Source organism: Stigmatopora nigra, chromosome 15 (genome assembly GCF_051989575.1).
Source record: "Stigmatopora nigra isolate UIUO_SnigA chromosome 15, RoL_Snig_1.1, whole genome shotgun sequence".
Taxonomy (NCBI): domain Eukaryota; kingdom Metazoa; phylum Chordata; class Actinopteri; order Syngnathiformes; family Syngnathidae; genus Stigmatopora; species Stigmatopora nigra.
Window position 1 is genome coordinate 11,056,709 of NC_135522.1, and position 18,932 is coordinate 11,075,640.

Consider the following 18,932-nt stretch of genomic DNA (forward strand, 5'->3'; position numbering starts at 1 on the left):
GGATTTTCCTTGAAGAAAAAAAAAGGCAAAAGTTGCATGAGATATGTTACCCAAATTACAGCAAGTAAAAGTAGCACTTAGTATTTGATACCCAAAAACACTAGGCGCCGCTTAATACGACCACCTTGGAACAAAAGCATTTTAGTCATCAGATTTGTTGTAAAAACTGGAGCTGCCTTACATACCTGAATCAGAGTAAATAAGAGTAAAAGTAATGTTCAATCAAAGTAAATAACAGTTCAAGTAACATTTAATCAAAGTAAATCAAAATGTTACTTACATACGTTAATGTGGTCATGTTCTGCTGATCAAGATCTTTTCTAAAAAAAAAAAGTCACAATTTTATCCAGCAAAAGTATGGAACTCTCCCACTGACAGAAAACCTTTTGTTTCCAAACCAATGCAGAGTTGATTGAGCATTTTCTATACTGTAAGAAGATGAAAAACATTGGTCATATTTTCCAGAATTTGGTCATTAAACTGATTTTAAAAGGAAAAATTCTAGACCGAACAAAATTAGTCATAATAAGCGGCACCTACTATAAAATAACAGTTTTTATCCAATTCACATAGGACTGGGATCCCAAACATGATGACAAAAAGGCTAATTGTGGCCCCTATTTGACCTACAACTCAAGTATGAATGCAGGCTTCACATTTCACGATTGGAAAAAAATAAATTAAAATTTGGGGAAAAGCTAAAATATTTTAAATAGTAATACACAACAAAAAAACCTAATACGATTGATTTAGAATTAAAGTCATTAGTTATGAAAAAGAGACATTCTAAATAATGTAAAAATAAAGACTTTAAAGAATAAAACAAAAGGCAATGTATCAAAAAAAAAGAATAAGACACACTCAAGAATGTAAGTGTGGCCCATGTGCGCTCTGGGAATTTTATTATTTTTTTAAAATCTCTTAGGACCTCACATAGCATGACTCCTTGAATGCCATTTACGTCTATGGCAGTCAAAGGGTGTTTTGAATATCATTATAGCTTCTTTTACTAACTACCACAACACACACACTGTAGACCTGAGCTATCAGTTAAGAGATAACATTCGAATAGATGTCCATAGTAGACACCACTGTTCCTGAAAGGGTTAATATTTTAACAATTCTGTTAAATAGTGAATACTAAGAGTTGTTTTACTTCAAGTAGCATTTATACTTAGATCTGTTCAAGACGTTTTAAAAAAATATTTTTGGGGGTTTGTATGGTAAAAGAAAAACAACATCTTTCGAGTAAAAATGTGACAATGTTAATGACAAAAAAAGCACTTTATTAATTCAAGCAAAATTTCTCTTTCAGAATGGAATGATGTGAAAGATTTTAAGTTGACAGTCCGTCTCCTTTGGAGATGAAAAAAACTGAAGGCAAAAATGAACAAAAGCAGACATTTTCATAACTCAAAATGAGTCAAAAGTGCTCAGTCCTAGCTCGGCTTTGTGGCCGACGCGAGGAGGGAAAAAGGCCTGGCTCAGACTGGTCGAGGTCTGGGGCAAAAGAACCCATCTCCAGACCATTTAAACATTTCCTGCCAAAGAATTTTTGGCGTCATTCGGTTGGCTCCTCCTTAACCAATACGCTTCAAATGTCTACAGTAGGAATCAATAAAACAGCAGCATCTTCAACCTTCCCAAAACTTTGGATACATAAGCCAAAGCCGAGTTTGGAGTGTTGGGCAAAATGGTCAGCACGGGCAGTCCTTGGTGCATTGTGAAGTGGTTCAGTCGCGCTATAGTTTGATGGTGCCTGTGGGCAAGCTGCTGTTGCACAAACGGTAGTAACGAAGGTCGTTCACAAGCCGTTGCACACTTTGAGTGAAGGAGGGCAGGTCCTTGAGAAAGAAGCAAAATAGACAGATATAATTCTATAAATGCACAAATTCATTTTTTTTAAAACTCTAATAGGGCACTCATTTAATTCATTGGCTGCCATGCTGTGAGTTTAATTCAATGGAGGAAAAAAATTATCAAGGTGGGTGTATGGTTTTAATTCCTTTCAATGTCATTACTTTAGCTTTTATTAACATTGTATAACAAAGAGATAATGATTTAAATTTAACAATAATTATAGAAAATATAAACAAAACAATGAGTAATAATTAAATAAACTAGCCATTATAGCTAAATACTTAGTTTTATTTAAGAATACTAAGTAGTATTTTTGAGCGCGTCTGCATCGTAATCCAAGTTCATTTTAATTCGTTTATGTTACGAATGCATTGCCATGCAAAAAGTACCTCTCTCCCCACCGCAAAATCTGTCTAATTTTAGTACTATTAAACACATTTTAGTACCATTAAACCACTAGAGAATTTGTTACTTTGTTAATAGATGGCAAATTGGAAAAAATAAAAATGTTTTTCCAATTAAATATCCTGTTTTTGGTGTTTTTTCAAAGGGTTGGAACAAATTAATTAGTTTTTAGTTTATTTCTATGGGAAACCTTCATTTGAGTTACGAGTAAATCGACATACGAGCTCAGTCCCGGAACGCATTAAGATCGTATGTCGAGGTACCACTGTGATTGTTAAAAATGGGACTCCTTAACTCACTTCAGTTAATATTTAATCCCAAAGAAATAATTTGGCTATTTATTATAATATTACCGTATTTTCACGACTATAAGGGGCACTGCATTATAAGGCGCACCCTCAATGAATGACATTTTTTCCATATATAAGGCGCACTGTCTATTTTGGAGAAAATTTAAGATAATAATCGTAAAAATATGGTAATTGCTATTGACTTCCAGGTATGAAGCACTCACTACACAGTCACCTCAAGAGCCAGCCATTGTTGATGTTTTGGATTTTTTTGTATAAAATCTTACAGTGGGGGAGGAGCTATATGATGGAAGATTTTGTAAACTAAGATGGCATCTGCATATTTAACAGTATTGTTTCAGTTCAGGCGTTTGTTTTTTTAATATCCGACCAGTGGTGGCTTTTCGTCTTTGGTTTTCAGTTTTTTCCATATATAAGGCGCACTGTATTATAAGGCGTACTGTCTATTTTGGAGTAAATTTAAGACTTTTAAGTGCGCCTAATAGTTGTGAAAATACGGTAGTTAAGTTTCTGGTACGTCCTTCTTACCCGCTCCATCTTAAAATTGCGTGCGAGGACACCTCGTTGGTTGGTGTCTACACCCTGACAGCTGTTGAGGAACTCTGGCATGAATGAAGAGTAAAAGGCATCAAAGTCCACAGAGGCCATGTTGTAAATTGCCATAGTTATTTCTTCCTGGAGAAGATCATGACTCTTGTGGAGGAGGACTTGCAGCAGCACATTGATGAAGTGGAAGAGCATCGAGGTCCGGAAAAGCTTCTGCAGGAACAACAAACGTGAGCTTGTGTCTGATTGACTAAGATGTAAAAGTTAGTATTTTTAGTGTTGCACCAATTACGTGTAGCTTCGGCTAATGCTGATACTGTAAGGATACCACGTTTTACAAAAAAATGAATAACGGCGGCACGGAGATGAAGAGCGGTTAGCTTGTCTGCCTCAGTTCTGAGGTCAAGGGATCACACCTTACTGTGTTGGGTTTGCATGTCCTCCCCCGCCTCTGTTTGGGTTTTCTTGGGGTAGTCCGGTTTTATTCCCCCATCGCAAAAGCATGTATGGTATGCTGGTTGAAGGCTACAAATTGTTCTCGGATATAAGTGTTACGTGAGTGGTTTTTGCTACAAATTGTTCTCGGATATAAGTGTTACGTGAGTGGTTTTTGATACAAACTGTTCTCGGATATAAGTGTTACGTGAGTGTTTTTTGTCTCATTGTGTGCTGTGATTGGTTGGAAACCAATTCCCGGATGAAAATCAATTTTATTTGCTGCCCCCACTTCAAATGGATTTTTACACAAATTACTCATTTGTTTACAGCAACAACAACAAAATATTGAATGTCTATCATCAATCATCCATAGCTGACAGCCATCATGGGTAGGAGGACTGGATACTGGAAATTAAATCTTGAAAAGTACATACTGCACAGTGTCGCAATGTAAATTCCCAATAATCCCCAATAGTGAATTTTTAGTGCTGTATTAGTATTGATGCCGAAACTAGTATCGGTGCAACACTACATATGACTGTTTCTGCTTACTCTGTGATACAACTTGTGCTTGCTGTTGAGGGATTCTAAATAGGAAATATTTTGCTTGAAGATGTGGATGTCAGACTGCAGGAAAGACTGTCCAAAAGCCTAATGGAGGAGAAGGACCCACCAGTTATAGTAGGGTTAGCCTTTAGGATATGATTCGCAAAAGCTATCAAAAGGTAAGGAGAATAAATATTGTGATGTCATAGCACAATGACAATTTATGCATATACATACTTGCATGGCAGCTACGAACTGCGTCTCATTCTCCATGGCGTCCTCGGGAGCTCCTCTTTGGACACTTGTTAGAATAGAAGTTTTAAAGAAGTACCTCCAGTTTTGGTGAAGTATTTGGTATAGCAATTCAAACATCTCTGCCTTGACATCAGGGGAGGACCGCTGGTAGAAAACAAGAGGCTATCAGCAATCATTTACTAGAGAGACAGTTTTCAATACAAGAATTACATGAATGCATTTTTTAATATGTAGGCATGTTTCAATAAAGGTATGTTATTTTTAAAGGCAGAAATTCCAACAGATTCAATCTCATGGATGAAATAGCCAACTGACCTCTGCCACAACTGGATAAACTTGCTCCATGCAAAGGGAAAGAATGCTGGGTAGAAACGGTTTAAAGGCCTGACCAGGTTCTTGTACCACTACCTGCAGGATTTTCAAGAATTTTTGTACCACTCGACATCCTGAGCTGCCCTCCTGCAAAATACTGGCTGCCAGCTGTTCCCTGAAACATACACCGGCGACATTAAATTATCATTCAGAAGATGTGACTTGAAACACTGCATTTCAACTCTGGTGCTTGAGAGCCGCTATCCGGTCTGTTTTCCATATCTCCCTCCACCAACACACCTGAATAGAATAATCGTGATCGGTATCAAGCTTCTGGACAGCTTGCTAATGAGTTGATCATTTTATTTAGGTGTGGTAGAGGAGGGAGATATGGGAAACAGACGGGGTAGGGGCTCCTGAGGACTGGAGTTGGCCACCATTGTCATGGAGAATGGGGCATCATTAATTGGGCGTGCAAACAATATTAAGAAAATCAACCATAATGAGTGATTCTTAAACCTTGTAAACAGACTGAGGAATGTGTGGAGGATTTGTCCGGTGAAAGGAACACCCATCTGGACTCGCAAAGCCTGAAAGAGTGTCAAGAAGAAGGCCATCATCTCGTCCGTGACATCTAAGGGGGGAAAAAAAAAAAGGAAAAATCCATTAAAACTTTTTGCTCTATCATACGGTATTTTAAATGACTGTGGGCTGCTTTGAATTAGTTAAGCCGAAGAGGAAACAGTTAATTTCCTTGCATCACTTGGTGATGACGGAGTTCACTGAGGTGTCCAACCCACTGCCTGTGGCCCAATTCTTTTATTGGGCCACAGATTATGAAAATATAATTGAATATAATCGGCACAAAGTTAAATTCAGTTTATTTCTTAGCTTCAACACTAAATTGTCACTTAAACAGTTCCACTATTAGCTCAGGGTACAAAACATGACATCTTGAAATCAATGTAGGAAACTGAGAATAATTTCTGTGAATGAATGAGACCACCAATAGCAGTATTCCTCATTAATCTAATTCTATGTAATGTAGATATATGTTGTGGTTATTATCTTTTAAAAAATAATGAAAAAGGCATACATTTTTGCCCAACAGTTAAATAAAAAAACGTGGTTTGGTATTTAGGTAAGCTATCCTAACATTCCTAATCTTTAATCCATTTTCACAAAGCTGCTATCATACATAGTTTACACTCCAATATTAAAATACATCCAGGATGGGACAAAAATTGCAAAAATTAAAGGAATTTTTAGTTGAAGAATAACAAATTAGCCTTGGTGAAAAGATTGTATTATTTTTAGAGGCTGCATTTGTAAATTTTGGTGAGAAATAAGTATTTGGTCAATAACAAAGTCAATCTCAATACTTTCATGTCCACTTTGAGAGAGGTAACCTAAAGAGAACGACCGAGAAAGCACAATGTATGATTTGTTTAACGATTAGACCTTTTTTCACTAAGCTGCATGGCAATTTCTGCAGAGCAATTTCATGGGTTGGTGAAATGTACAATTTTGTCTCTGGTGCTTTTGGACAGACTTTTGTTTTTTGCAATGTTACTGATTGCATGGGGTGGACCAGTGTATTTATGCAACTAACAACCTCAAACAGGTGCATCTGATTCAGGATAATTCATGGTCTGGGGGTGGACTTTTCAAGGCGGACTAACAGGTCTTTGAGAGTTAAAATTCTGGCTGATAGAAGTCCCACATTGTGGACATGGACCTAAGATTAAAATTTACAAGTGAGAGAACTTGCAAAATAGCAGGGTCTACAAATAGATGTTGAAGTGACCAAGTTCTTTACGACACAACAATACAGATCGTGTTTAACAAATCAACGTCACATGGGTTTGAAGTTTGGCCTTGCATCATTGAATTATCCCAAAAGTGGCCCTCGAAGAGAAAAAAGGTTGTACACATCTGAAGTACAGAGAGATGCACTAACCTGGCTGCTGAATAAAGACAGGAAAAAGGCTAAGGGACACTTGGACCGACTCCTGCAAACTCTGATAACAAATCTGACGGGATTTAGTAGACTCTCCAGATATGCTGTCCACGATGTCTCGGAGGACAGGTAACGTCTGCTGAATCACTGGTTTCACTGATAAACAGAACAAATTTATGACCCAACATATCATTTGGCAAAAGAGAACACAAGCTACTTACAATCATGCATTTCTGGTCGTCGGGGAGATATGTCCACTGTGCCTCTTAACATACGATATTCCCTGGTGAGGGCCACCAACATGTTGGCATGGTTGCTGGACCGTGTTTGCCATTGCTGATCACTCTCTGGTAAATTTGGCCACGGGAGCAACAGCATATTCGATAAAGCCCGACATACGAGCAAGTGTGCCTTAACAATGCAACACAAAACACAAATGGTAGAAGTGAGGATTTCAGTAAATATGTGAGTAAAGGGTGTTTCACACTAGAGGTAGACCAGTGGAAAGGTTTCTGTGACAACGCCCACATAGGGCTGACGTGGACGTAGTCAAGAAGTAAAGAGCTAGGATAGCAGCTAGTTTAAGTAAAATAACCCTTTTTTTTATTGCACCAGAAAACAGACTTTTTTTTTTTTTTAAGGACCAAGATAGATTCTAAAAGTGGGAAGTTTTGTTAGTATTAGTGAAAAACACCTCTGTGAATTTCTTTGTTGTTGATGTTGTTCGTGAACTCCAATTTCATACAATTGAGGTAATAATTTATGTTAGGAAGGACAGAAGTGTGAGACAGTATCACAAAGTGCTTTTTTCAATGTTTTCTCGAGTCTTGTGTATCAATTAGGCAAAACAGTAAGGTACCAGTATGCCAGCACCTCTGCTATTAGACACGCTCAGAAATAGAATTGAAGTATCTATTTTGGGACCGGGCCTTCTGCAACATGTTCACTCAAGCTTTGTCGCTCTGTCCATTTTGGTCAGAAACTCTTAATGCGCCTAGAATAATTCTTCCAATGTAGAAAATAAATGGGTGTGTAAGCGACAAACTGCGTACTGCTATCGCCAGTGTGAAACAACCTTTAGAGATGGTTGGGTGAAGAGGAAGAAACGTGCATTCACCTCAAGAGGGAGCCTGCGAGTTTGATTCTGAGTAATGAGGTTGAAAACGTTCTGAACAGCAGGCAAAGTCACCATGAACACAGGTCGCACTGTGAAGGTGATTGAAACCATCAGGTGGCAAGCACACAGTTGTAACTTTTCTGGTACCTGCGCATAAAAAAATTAAAGAATTAAGAGGTATAAGTTTTGACATGAATATGTTCCCTTTTGTTTAAAGTGAAATCAGGACAATTTACCTTTGTGGTGATAAGAGGGCTACTGGCATCCATTGCAGACGTTATGAGATTTACAAACTGACTCTGGTTTTGATTGTGGACCTCACTGTAGAACTGCGCAAGCCAATGAGAGTAGGCTTGCAAAGCTGCAAGGGCCTGTGCATGTCTGCAAAATGAGCACAGGGGTAGTTACTTATTAGATAGCGCCTCACGTTAACATTAATGTTAGGGCATCCTGTTTTTGGGTGACTAGGTGTCCACTTCTCCCGTGGTGTATAGAGCAACTCTACTTTCTTTTTCAACCGTTTTCTCTGAATAAAAATAGTATAAACAACTGCATGGAACTGCATTCACATTCTATGCATTTGAAAAGGTCAGTTAAGAAAAAAAACGAAAAACTCTATAAAGAAAAATTGACCTTGAAGGGAAACACCAGTACATTAATAATCTTTGACCTGTATCTGTTAATCCAGAGGTTTAGTGGCTAATTTTATAACGGTAAATTTCATAGAGCTTTAGTTGTTAGTTCATTAAGAGGTGCCCTTTTATTTGTTAAGACATTTCCCTAAAGGAAAAAAAGTAATAGCTTAGTCCAATCTTTTTCAGACAAGGATATTAGTTAGAGAACAAAGTTATCACTTAGCCCGAATAAAAGTGTACTAGAATAAGGTAATCAGGTTTATACATTTTAAAAAAACTCCCTAAATTAATTGCACACCATAGTTCATACTGTGACCATCAATTTATAAATACTTATCAAGTAAAACTAATACACATGCTGCCCAATACTTACACATCAATAAGGTCTGGTTTGAGTACAGAAGGCACTGCGGTTTCCAAGTCGTAGAAGCTGTTCCGAGAACCATAGCAAATCATTTCAACCAGCCTGAAAAAATGATCATAACTCAGTTTAGTATTAAATGAGCAAATAAACATAGCCATTAATCCTTGCACTAAAATACAAAGGGTGACTCAATGGCTGCCATTGTTGGCAGTATATGATCAATCAGTTTTGACAGAGAGCGCAAATTCACCTTCAACCATTCAGAAAGAACAGTGTTTTGAGCTGGCAATGGCACTAACTCATTCACTGCATGAGAATTGACAGCTAGACCTCTCAGTTTAAATGCATTGGAGGTCTTTGGTCGCCAACAGCAGAGAAAGAGTTAGAGGCAGGCAGTGTTGACGTCATTAGTCATTAGTGACCCATACCATCTTTTGGAACCCGATAGCGTTTCTGCTACACAACTGTGTTGTATCGTATGATGCCAATACTGTAGCGTTATCACATTTTTTAAGAAGTTTGAAGTTTTCAATTTGAAAGTAAAAAGGAGCGATAATTAGTGATAATTGGACACTTAATTTTAGCGTGATTACAGCCTAGCCTAGTATCAAGTCAGTGCCATAATGAGTGTGAGCGTGAATGGTTGTCCATAATCTCCTTTTGAGTTTACGTTTGATTTATTTAATGAGGGACAGCACATTTGAATGAACATATTTATAATAATGCTAATGAACATATGTAAATAATAATAATAAAAATAATAGCCAAAGGCAAATTTCCATCTCTAGTCCTTTGTGTAGATTGAAGATAAACAATGATACATACTACACACACACAGATAGCAAAGTTTTAGACAGCATAGTGATCGCAATTTTTTATAGTACTAGCAAATTCTGATAACTACATTTTAATGCTGAATTGAGGCCCTTTCTGATACGAGTATAGGTGCAACACATAATTGACACCAAATATTATCTTCTTTGTTGCAATCTATAGCCTCTCCACATAATTGACACCAAATATTATCTTCTTTATTGCAATCTACAGCCTCTCAAGATCAAGGATTTGGATAGCTACCACTATAAATGGCATTCAAATGACTTCAGAGCTAATTATTATAATATTTTTAATGAGTAAAAAGGTCTTGCATACCTTTCAACAACTGCAAGGGCGTCATTAAAACGTGAAGGGAAAATCTCTCCAATGAAATGTTCGGCCAAGCGCCCCACAGCTTGAAGAAGGGAGCTGAGGTCCCTGAGAGAGCAATGAAGTCGGCGACAATCATTCTCAGCAGTGATATTTAGCCTTCGACCTGGAATGACAGACATCATTATATTTGAGCTTAGGAAATGGACCACAACCACACATACTATAACATCAATCATCGTCTTTTACTTGTGCCAGTGGTGACAATGAACTGCTGCAGACCCAAATACACATCCAGGTTCTCTTGAAGAATGGGAAACTTAGGAGAGATTAAAAAAAAAAATCTTAAGGAGGCTGAAATTGCACTGCGTAAACAAATACTATTATCAAATACAATGTTCAATATTAATTATATTTTATCCTGATATTAATTTGACTAAAGTTTTCTGGAGAGGGGTTTACAGTGGTGCTGTTCTAACAATGCTGGTCAAACAGATGTACAAGTCACATAAACAATCCAATTATTCCATTGGCATAAAATCCAGTGATCAGAATAATGCAAAAATAATAATAATAAAAAAAATTTAAAAATACTTGCGAAAGCTCAATTTAAGCCAAAATATAATGACACTAATTTCCTCCCGGTTGGCTTGGAAATATGAGATTTATGCACTTTTCATAAACTAATGAAAAATATATATTTTCAACTCAATTTTGATACTCCAAAAATACCATTACTGCCTTTTTATTAGTACAATAAAAATATTCTGCATGTATTTTTTCAAATCACTTTCAGTGCGACTGACAATGAATGATAGATAGTTAATAAGGTGCCTGTTAAAAATTTGATTAAAACTGAATTATTTTTTACTGGAGGACATCCAATTCATTTTAAGTGGGAGGACTGACTAGCAGTGTGAGTCTGCCTATTTCAGATAGATTGGACATGTCGAGCAATCAATGGAAGCCAACGGGTTAATAAAAACTAAGACAAAAAAAATCCTTCAGGTAACCTCCTGTTAATTGAAGGGGCATTTACACTTAGTCTACACCCATGTTTCCAAAGTGTTCCTGATGTCACCAAGGGTTCTCCCTCAATGTTGGGGCATTTACAGATTTCTTTCTGTTTATCTTAAGTCACTTCCTGTACAATTTGTGGCATCTTAAATCACTTTCTGATTATTTTAGGTCACTTCCTGTACAAAAATTGGCATCTTAGGTCACTTTCTGATAATTTTAGGTAATTTCCCTATTGATTTAGCTTTAAAAACAGGCATCTTCCTGTTGATTTTGGGTCACTCCTCGATTGTGAATGCTCATCTCTCAGTGGCAATGACACTAGTCGTCCAACCCATTAGGAAATTACAGAGAATCGATACTTTTGCAGTCAAATATTGTATCCGTATACAAAATGTTAATATTGAAACTTTGACAACCCGTCTTAAAACAGATTTCTTACCAATGTAGAGAATGCATGGGAAGGGAGTAACTCCATCACTTTGGCAACAACCTCCAGGCTCTGGCGTAAGTACTTCTGCCATTCAGTCTGTTGCTATGGTTACAAAAGAATTGAGATCAAGACAATTTCGTATGTAGAAAATATGAAGTTCCTACGCGGGGATAAACTGCAATGCAAGTGCCTTTTTTTCTTACATCATCATCCAGCGCCTCATCATCCAGCTCTTCCAATTGAACCTGATTGTATCGAAACTGCACTCGATTCAAAACTTCTCTTAGCAAAAGGACTAAAGCATCTTTGTATCTATAGCCAAACAACAGGGGATCAAAAATTAGCCACATTTTGCATTTGAGTGATGTCAGACATAAGGAAAACTAATTCTTTTATACGCAAGTTACCTGTTAAGAACACTTTCTCTGTCAGATAGTCTGCTTATGATTTTGGTTGTGAGAAAATCCAAAAACACGCACCATATATCCAAACAAGCAAAGTAGCCCTCGTGAGTAGGCTGGAATAAAAATAAATGTAAATAACGAACAAAGACTTTTGCACTCTAGAACCAGCGATACTTTTATATAGTGTACATATAAAAAATAAATACCGCTCTAGCCTAGAGAATAAAAGTAACTATGAAAAATTGTAATGATGCTTACCTGGTTAAATGTGTACTTGAAAAGCAGTGCAAGAAACTCTACAATTGGAAATTGAGGACTCGATTCAATCCGCCTCAAGTGAACACTGACAAAAAGACGCAGGAAATCTGTGAACTTCTCCAAGTAACTAAGAGGAAAGAGAAACAAAAACGAGGTGTGAAAATATCAATTTTTAGACAACTGGGTAGTTAAATGTGTGACGAAAATGAAAGAAAAATAGAAATATCACAAACATTGAATGTTAACCCACATGTCCTAACTGTGCTGCCTAGAGAAAAAAAATATCATTTATAATGAGCTACCGCTTCTTGTTTATGTTGTTGTTGTTAAAAACGGTAAATATCGTCCAAAAGATGTCCAATCCATTTTCACCCCAGTCAAATTGATGGTCTGTCATCCTCAATGGGAGAAAACATGATCACTGAATCCAGCCATTGAAGGTGAAAGGGATGTCTTTCTCCGTCAGTGGCATTTAATCGAGTTCAAAATTGGGTTACACAAAACTAAAAGAGGATTTACCTTACTATTAAAAAATGACTTAAGAAAAAGCTTGCTCAGAGATAGAATGCTAAAAACACCACACAGAAATCATAGCTTTGAATATATTATTTTGCACTATAGTCTTAAAGTGGCCCAAATCACAGAATGCACACCCCTAACAGTCCATTTTTTTCCACAAAACAACTGAATCGTGAAATTCGGAATTAGGTGTTTGCATGCATTTTTTTTGTTTAAATATGGGTCCAGTTTCAACAGGTATTCAGAGAAACAGGAAGAAATACATAAATACAAAGAAATGGCAAATGTATCTTTGTTTGAAAAAGCTAATGTTTGCTTTTAATTACCATTGTCACTTGAATTAATTTATTAATGTTAATGTATTTGGTCGTACTGTGCAGTCGTGTAAAAATTCACTCCATCACAAAAAAAAAAAGCGAAAATTTTCTTTTGTCCTTGGACTGCGCAAGTAATCTCAAACAAACCTCTCGTCAAGTTCCTGGAGCCGATTCTTGACTGTATGAGCATTATTCTCACGAGTGAGCCTCTGCAGAAGAAAGAAGGTCTGCTGGAACATTCTCAACAGGTACTCCTCAAAATCCATGGGCACACAGTTCTTAGACACCAGTTCATTGACGCATGTCATGGCCAGTACACCAAGACGGGAACGATCAACTTTGCTGGCCTCAATCTGTCCCCCTCCACCATTTGATGTGGGTGGGATTGTCCCAGCATTTAGGTGTCCATTAGAAGATGATGGGGTCGAGATGAAAGACCCAGATTTGGCCTTTGTGTGAAGATCACAGCCAAATCGGGCAAAGTGGAAGATGGACGCCAGTAAAGTGGGTGTGATGCTAGAGGACAACGGAATCCAGCTGAACAGGTGGGCCAAGCATTCCAATACGAGACAACAGAGTTGCTGACTTTCACTGTCTAATGCTGCCATGGGCTGGCAGAGAAGCTTTGAGTACTGACTGCCCTGAAACAGCGTACCTAAAAGTTCCACTAAAGAGACACAAAAGGGACTCATCAACACACGACTACAAATGAATATAATTTCAAGATATAAACAAGCAGTGAGAATTAAAAAAAATAATTCATATAGTTGGAGATAATCCACTCACCACTTTCTCCTGAAGTGGGTGAGGGTGGTGGCGTTGAAGCAAAGATACTGTGCTTATCCCAGTAAGTCTCCAGTATTCCTAAAAAAATACAAAATTCATAAAACAAAAATGGTCAAAGGTCCTGTTAGAATTTATACTTGAACTAGCAATGCGATTAATTCCGTGACCTAATAACTAAATTTACTAACTATGAATGATTTTTTCATGCTTACTCAATTCACTTTAGCTGCACTTAAATTTGATGACTTAAGGGCACACCAATACATACAATTGCATCACTCAGAAGATTGCTGCCACAAAGACTAACACCTTGAGATACAAGCTGAATGTCTTCTGGGATTGAGCTTGTATGTCAATTTATATATTGCTCGGCGAATTGGACGGCACAGAATATCAGCGTTTTTTTTTGTTTTTGTTTTTTTTTAATCGAAGCCCTGGGCAACGTGACGGTGGACGCTACGGTGGAAGTTAAATTTCCAGGCCAGTCGGCCGACGATTCAACGACCCCTGACCGCGGCGTCGGTCACTTTAAACATGGTACCAGCATTGGCATCGGCTCGGCGTTGCGCTTGGTATCAAAAAAATGAGTATCAATGCAACAATAAATAGTAGGAAATAGCGGTCATTCTTACCTGTCAACAGTCCAAGCATTGTCGGTACCTGATCCAGCAACAGCTTACGGAGTTCATCTTTGCGGGCAACACTCAAGTCTTCCCGAGGACATGCGAGCTCCTCAGATGTGGTTTTCAGCATTACCAATCCTAACTGTGCCAAAGCTGGTGACTGGATCAACTACAAACCACACAGGCAATCCTTTAGGTAGTTCAACATTTAACCATTGACCCATTTTCATTTGTGGCAATATAGAGACAGGTTTCTTCTAATCCAAAGGCAAAAAGTCAATTTAAGATAGTAACAAGTGTGAAGACTAATAAATGATTGGACATGTATTTGCTTCTTAGACATCTGTTAGGTGCAGTGATTAACATCAAATAGTACATAGAAATTGTCCTGAAAGAAATGACAAAGGTCTTGCAAAGAGCAGCGCTTACCTGAAGTGTGTTCGTAAAGAAGTCATGGTAAAACATTGGCCAGTCCTGCCGCCCAATGTCCACAATGACTTTGCAGAGTTTATTACGGATGAAATAGGGCACAGATTTGTGGTGTTCAAGTAGGAGTTTTGGTAGACAACTGCGAATCTCCATTTTATCTTGTGATGCAACACCGATCCACATCTTGTTCACTAGGTTCTAAAAATCAAAAGTGAAGTCAATTAAAACTATCACATGCTTTTTATTATTATAATTGACAAAAATTATTTCACGATAAATATCGCCTTCGGTTTTATCGCCCAGCTCAAGGTAACCCATTTTATATGATGTGGTGATTTTGAAATACGAACACAAACTGAGGCAAACCACGAGCCTTGCTGCTCTACTTTAAACTACTAAAAGGAAAAAAAAACTTACTTCAAATACTGTGAGACTGTACATCATGACATACTCATTCTGGGTTTTAGAAAGGAAGAACAAGCAATGGCGCCATGCGTCAGTCTGCTGCATAAAGTTATTCAGCAACTCTTCTGTAGAAACAAAGAAATAAACTGACTTGACTTGAAATGCTCAAGAAAGATGTACTGCATCAGTTCATTGATACATTAGATGATGATTCATTAGTGAAATACACTTTCTAAATTATCATTGATTTCTTTATTAGCCTTTGTTTAAATGTCTGTATATATATATATATATATATATATATATATATATATATATATATATATATATATATATATATATATATATATATATATATATATATATATATATATATATATATATATATATATATATATATATATATATATATATATATATATATATATATATATATATATATATATATATATATATATATATATATATATATATATATATATATATATATATATATATATATATATATATATATATATATATATATATATATATATATATATATATATATATATATATATATATATATATATATATATATATATATATATATATATATATATATATATATATATATATATATATATATATATATATATATATATATATATATATATATATATATATATATATATATATATATATATATATATATATATATATATATATATATATATATATATATATGCATAAGCTCACATACCTATTTCTCGTTTTCTTTCATTGGTTGTGGAACTGTGAAAGAACTCTGTCATTAGGCTCTCGAGTGCACGCAATGAAGCTTCCTCTGAATCCTAGTGACACAATGCAATATACATAAATTAATGACACATAAGAAGTATCTAAAATCAGGGACACAACAAGATATTGACCTTCAAGTAATATGATTAGGGCATGAGCAACCAATCCACAACGTTTTCCTGTTTTTTTTTCTGTGGTCGCTTTACCTTATTCTGATTAAAGGGATTGCAAGAACAGGTAGAAATTTTACCCAAGAGGATGCACTGTTCAAATGATCTGAAAATATTGCACCCTATTCTTACTTTGATGCAAGTTATTGCTGTGGGAACTGAAGCAAAAATAAATAGATATTTTTTTCTTTTAGGAGAAGTAATTGTATCAAGAATCTCTTCAGGGGAGTCATCATGAAATAAAAATGATCAAATGTATAATTTCATACCTGTCAACTTATACATTTGTCCTGTATTTTATACATTTTTTGATCATTTCAAATTGTGTATGGCATATAACAACTTTTGTAAGGGAAAAGCTTTTTTTTATTTTTTAAGTACAATTTTTGTAAAACCAATCTCGTCTTCCCTATATCGGCTCTAATCCGAATCGTCTTGGTCACTAGTAGCAGACGAAATCATCGTCCATGCTTTGTGCATAATGGCAACGCGCGTCAGTCACTTCCCTTTGATTTATAAGAAAAGAGAACATGCTAAATCTGCCTCTTCACAATATAAATATAGAGTTCGCAAGCAATGTACCCAGACAGTCAAGCTGTAAACGACATACAGCAACATCTACAGTATCTGGAATTTAGTGCATATAAAAGGCTGATTAAAATATGTGACGAGTTGTGTTTAAACGGTTTATTATCGCTTAATAAGGGGAATTGCAATCATTAATAAGGGGAAGGTTGACAGGTATGTCATTTGCTTATTGATCATGTATTATTTACTAAAAAAAATAATCTTTTATCAAAAATACTCTCAGAATATAATTTCATACTGTGTGATTTTTTTTTATCATTCATGCATCTCTCTGTGGGCGGCCAGGCGACTGAATGATTAGCTCGTCGGCCTCACAGTGAGGGAGGGACCAGGGTTCAAATCCAGGCCAGTCCACCTGTGTGGAGTTTGTATGTTCTACCCGGGACTGCGTGAGTTTTGTCCGGGTACTCCGGTTTCCTCCCACATTCCAAAAACATGCATGATTGTCTTCTTGTGCCCTGCCATTGGCTGGCCACCATTTCGGTGTTTCCCCCGCCCAAAGTCATCTTAGATGGGCACCAGCACCCCCTGTGACCCTAATGAGGATAAAGCGGTTCAAAAATTGAGATGAGGCATCCCTCTACATTACACAAGACAAGGCCAATGAAAAACACAAAATAAACAATGTGCCGTTATTTTTACATTTTTACACTGTTGACATTTTATAATTCCTAGTCGTAAATGAGTTTTCTATAACTAGTAAGATTTTATCTTTACGGGGAGTAATAGCTGTCATTGGACACGTTGAGAATCCAATAAGGCAGAGATGATAATTTCAGTTGCGCTCCTGTGGCATGTAGGTTGAAATTCCTCACATGGGTCACAACTTGCCGGTGGCTCAACATGACAAGTACGGAAGTGTTTAGAATTGCAAAATGGGCGTCTTGTTGTGGAAATGGCCCGTGGAGCTGTCCCACCCCGTAAAATACTTTCGAACCGTTACTCGCCCAAACCGGTACTCTACAAATTAGTATTTAATTAGGAATTATGTCATGCATAATCATTTATTACTAACCCTGCCATAGCCAAGTGTAAAAAATCCAAATTAAACCACGTCATGGCTTAGTTGCTGTAATCTAGGAGCTTTTGTGACCCATTTTAGCTTTCAGCACAAACGACAGGAAGACGACATGTCCGCGGAAACTGAAATAAAACTTGCGTGCAAGTTGTACTCACCATGTTGGGCTGCTTCTGAAGTGTCCTTCAATTCTGTTAGTGTCGGATTAATTCCACTATTAAGCCAACGTTAAATGACAGAGTTAAACTGCAGCTAGCGTTAGCGAAGGTGTTGCTGGCTAAGACAACCGCTAAGGGGGGTTCGTCATGGTCTTCTCGCTTTATTTCGCGATTTCACGAGCAATTCACATACATCTAATCCACCAAAAATGGAAAACATTTATTAATTTTAGCTTCTTTTGACTTTTACGCGTTCTGGGCTACTAAGCATGTGATGAATAACGCATGCTACGTGCAACTGATCTACATTATCGTGCGATTGCATTACCCGTTCATTCTCGAACCCATTCCTTGTGGCTGACATTCGCCACTGGTTCCAACCCTGGAAACATGTGCAACGCTACTTAGCTTTTTGTGTTTATGTATCAAATGTCATTACGCGTGCAGTTTAGCAAAGGCTAGCCTTGTAGTGGCTAACTCACTAGCTTTCCGAGACAGATGAAGGCATCTTTTTCGGTGGTTGCGTTAGCTTGTCATACGAAGACATGCTTCCGCGGCTGGACCTGCGACAACTTGACGTATTAATGGATAAATCCTGCAAGTGTACCAATGCTAATAGTGAATTATGTGAATAATTAAATATTGAATACGACGGTGCCTCAGTGTGCAAGGACGCGAGGATGTTTCGATTAAACGACTCGAGAGTTCACTTCCCCCCTTCCTATTTTGCAACCGAAATCAACCAGCCAGAGGCAGTTTGTGTCAAGTTTACCTAGCCAGTCAAAGTACAAGCATCCGTTTGCACTTTCAAATTAAACCTATTCACACAATTTAAAAAATGTACAATTGAGTGAATCTTTGGCTAAAAATGTGTCAGAATATTTGACTCACTGAAAACGGGTTGTCAAAAGTTCTGATAGTATCAAAATGTTTTATCCAAAGACAAGATTTGATTGTGAAAGTATCAATAGTACAAGGGGGATGAATGTGAATTTTCACCACTCATAAGAGTATTAATGGTAACGGAGGGTATTTTTTACATTAACTTAACCCATTGGCTGCCATAGACGGTGATACACATTCAATTCATGTAGACTGCGTGGGGGCGAATGGACATTTGTCCAAAAAATGT

The 18,932-nt window shown here is 36.9% G+C and overlaps 1 protein-coding gene across 1 annotated transcript; it reads right to left on the minus strand.

The window, feature by feature from the left end:
- Nucleotides 1-870: 870 nt before the first annotated feature.
- On the minus strand, nucleotides 871-18,562 carry xpo6 (exportin 6). The gene is made up of 26 exons (XM_077734147.1): nucleotides 18,283-18,562; nucleotides 18,129-18,182; nucleotides 17,801-17,995; nucleotides 15,829-15,919; nucleotides 15,099-15,211; nucleotides 14,682-14,879; nucleotides 14,262-14,421; nucleotides 13,630-13,707; nucleotides 12,991-13,510; nucleotides 12,008-12,134; nucleotides 11,753-11,862; nucleotides 11,549-11,657; nucleotides 11,355-11,447; nucleotides 10,145-10,214; nucleotides 9,902-10,061; nucleotides 8,759-8,851; nucleotides 7,987-8,131; nucleotides 7,751-7,897; nucleotides 6,855-7,044; nucleotides 6,634-6,789; nucleotides 5,193-5,307; nucleotides 4,677-4,848; nucleotides 4,344-4,505; nucleotides 4,113-4,211; nucleotides 3,105-3,335; nucleotides 871-1,844 (listed from the first exon to the last, which is right to left on the minus strand). The coding sequence occupies exons 3-26, from the start codon at nucleotides 17,801-17,803 to the stop codon at nucleotides 1,743-1,745; spliced, it is 3,444 nt and encodes a 1,147-aa protein (XP_077590273.1). The 5' UTR covers nucleotides 17,804-17,995; nucleotides 18,129-18,182; nucleotides 18,283-18,562; the 3' UTR covers nucleotides 871-1,742.
- Between the last annotated feature and the right edge of the window lie 370 nt (nucleotides 18,563-18,932).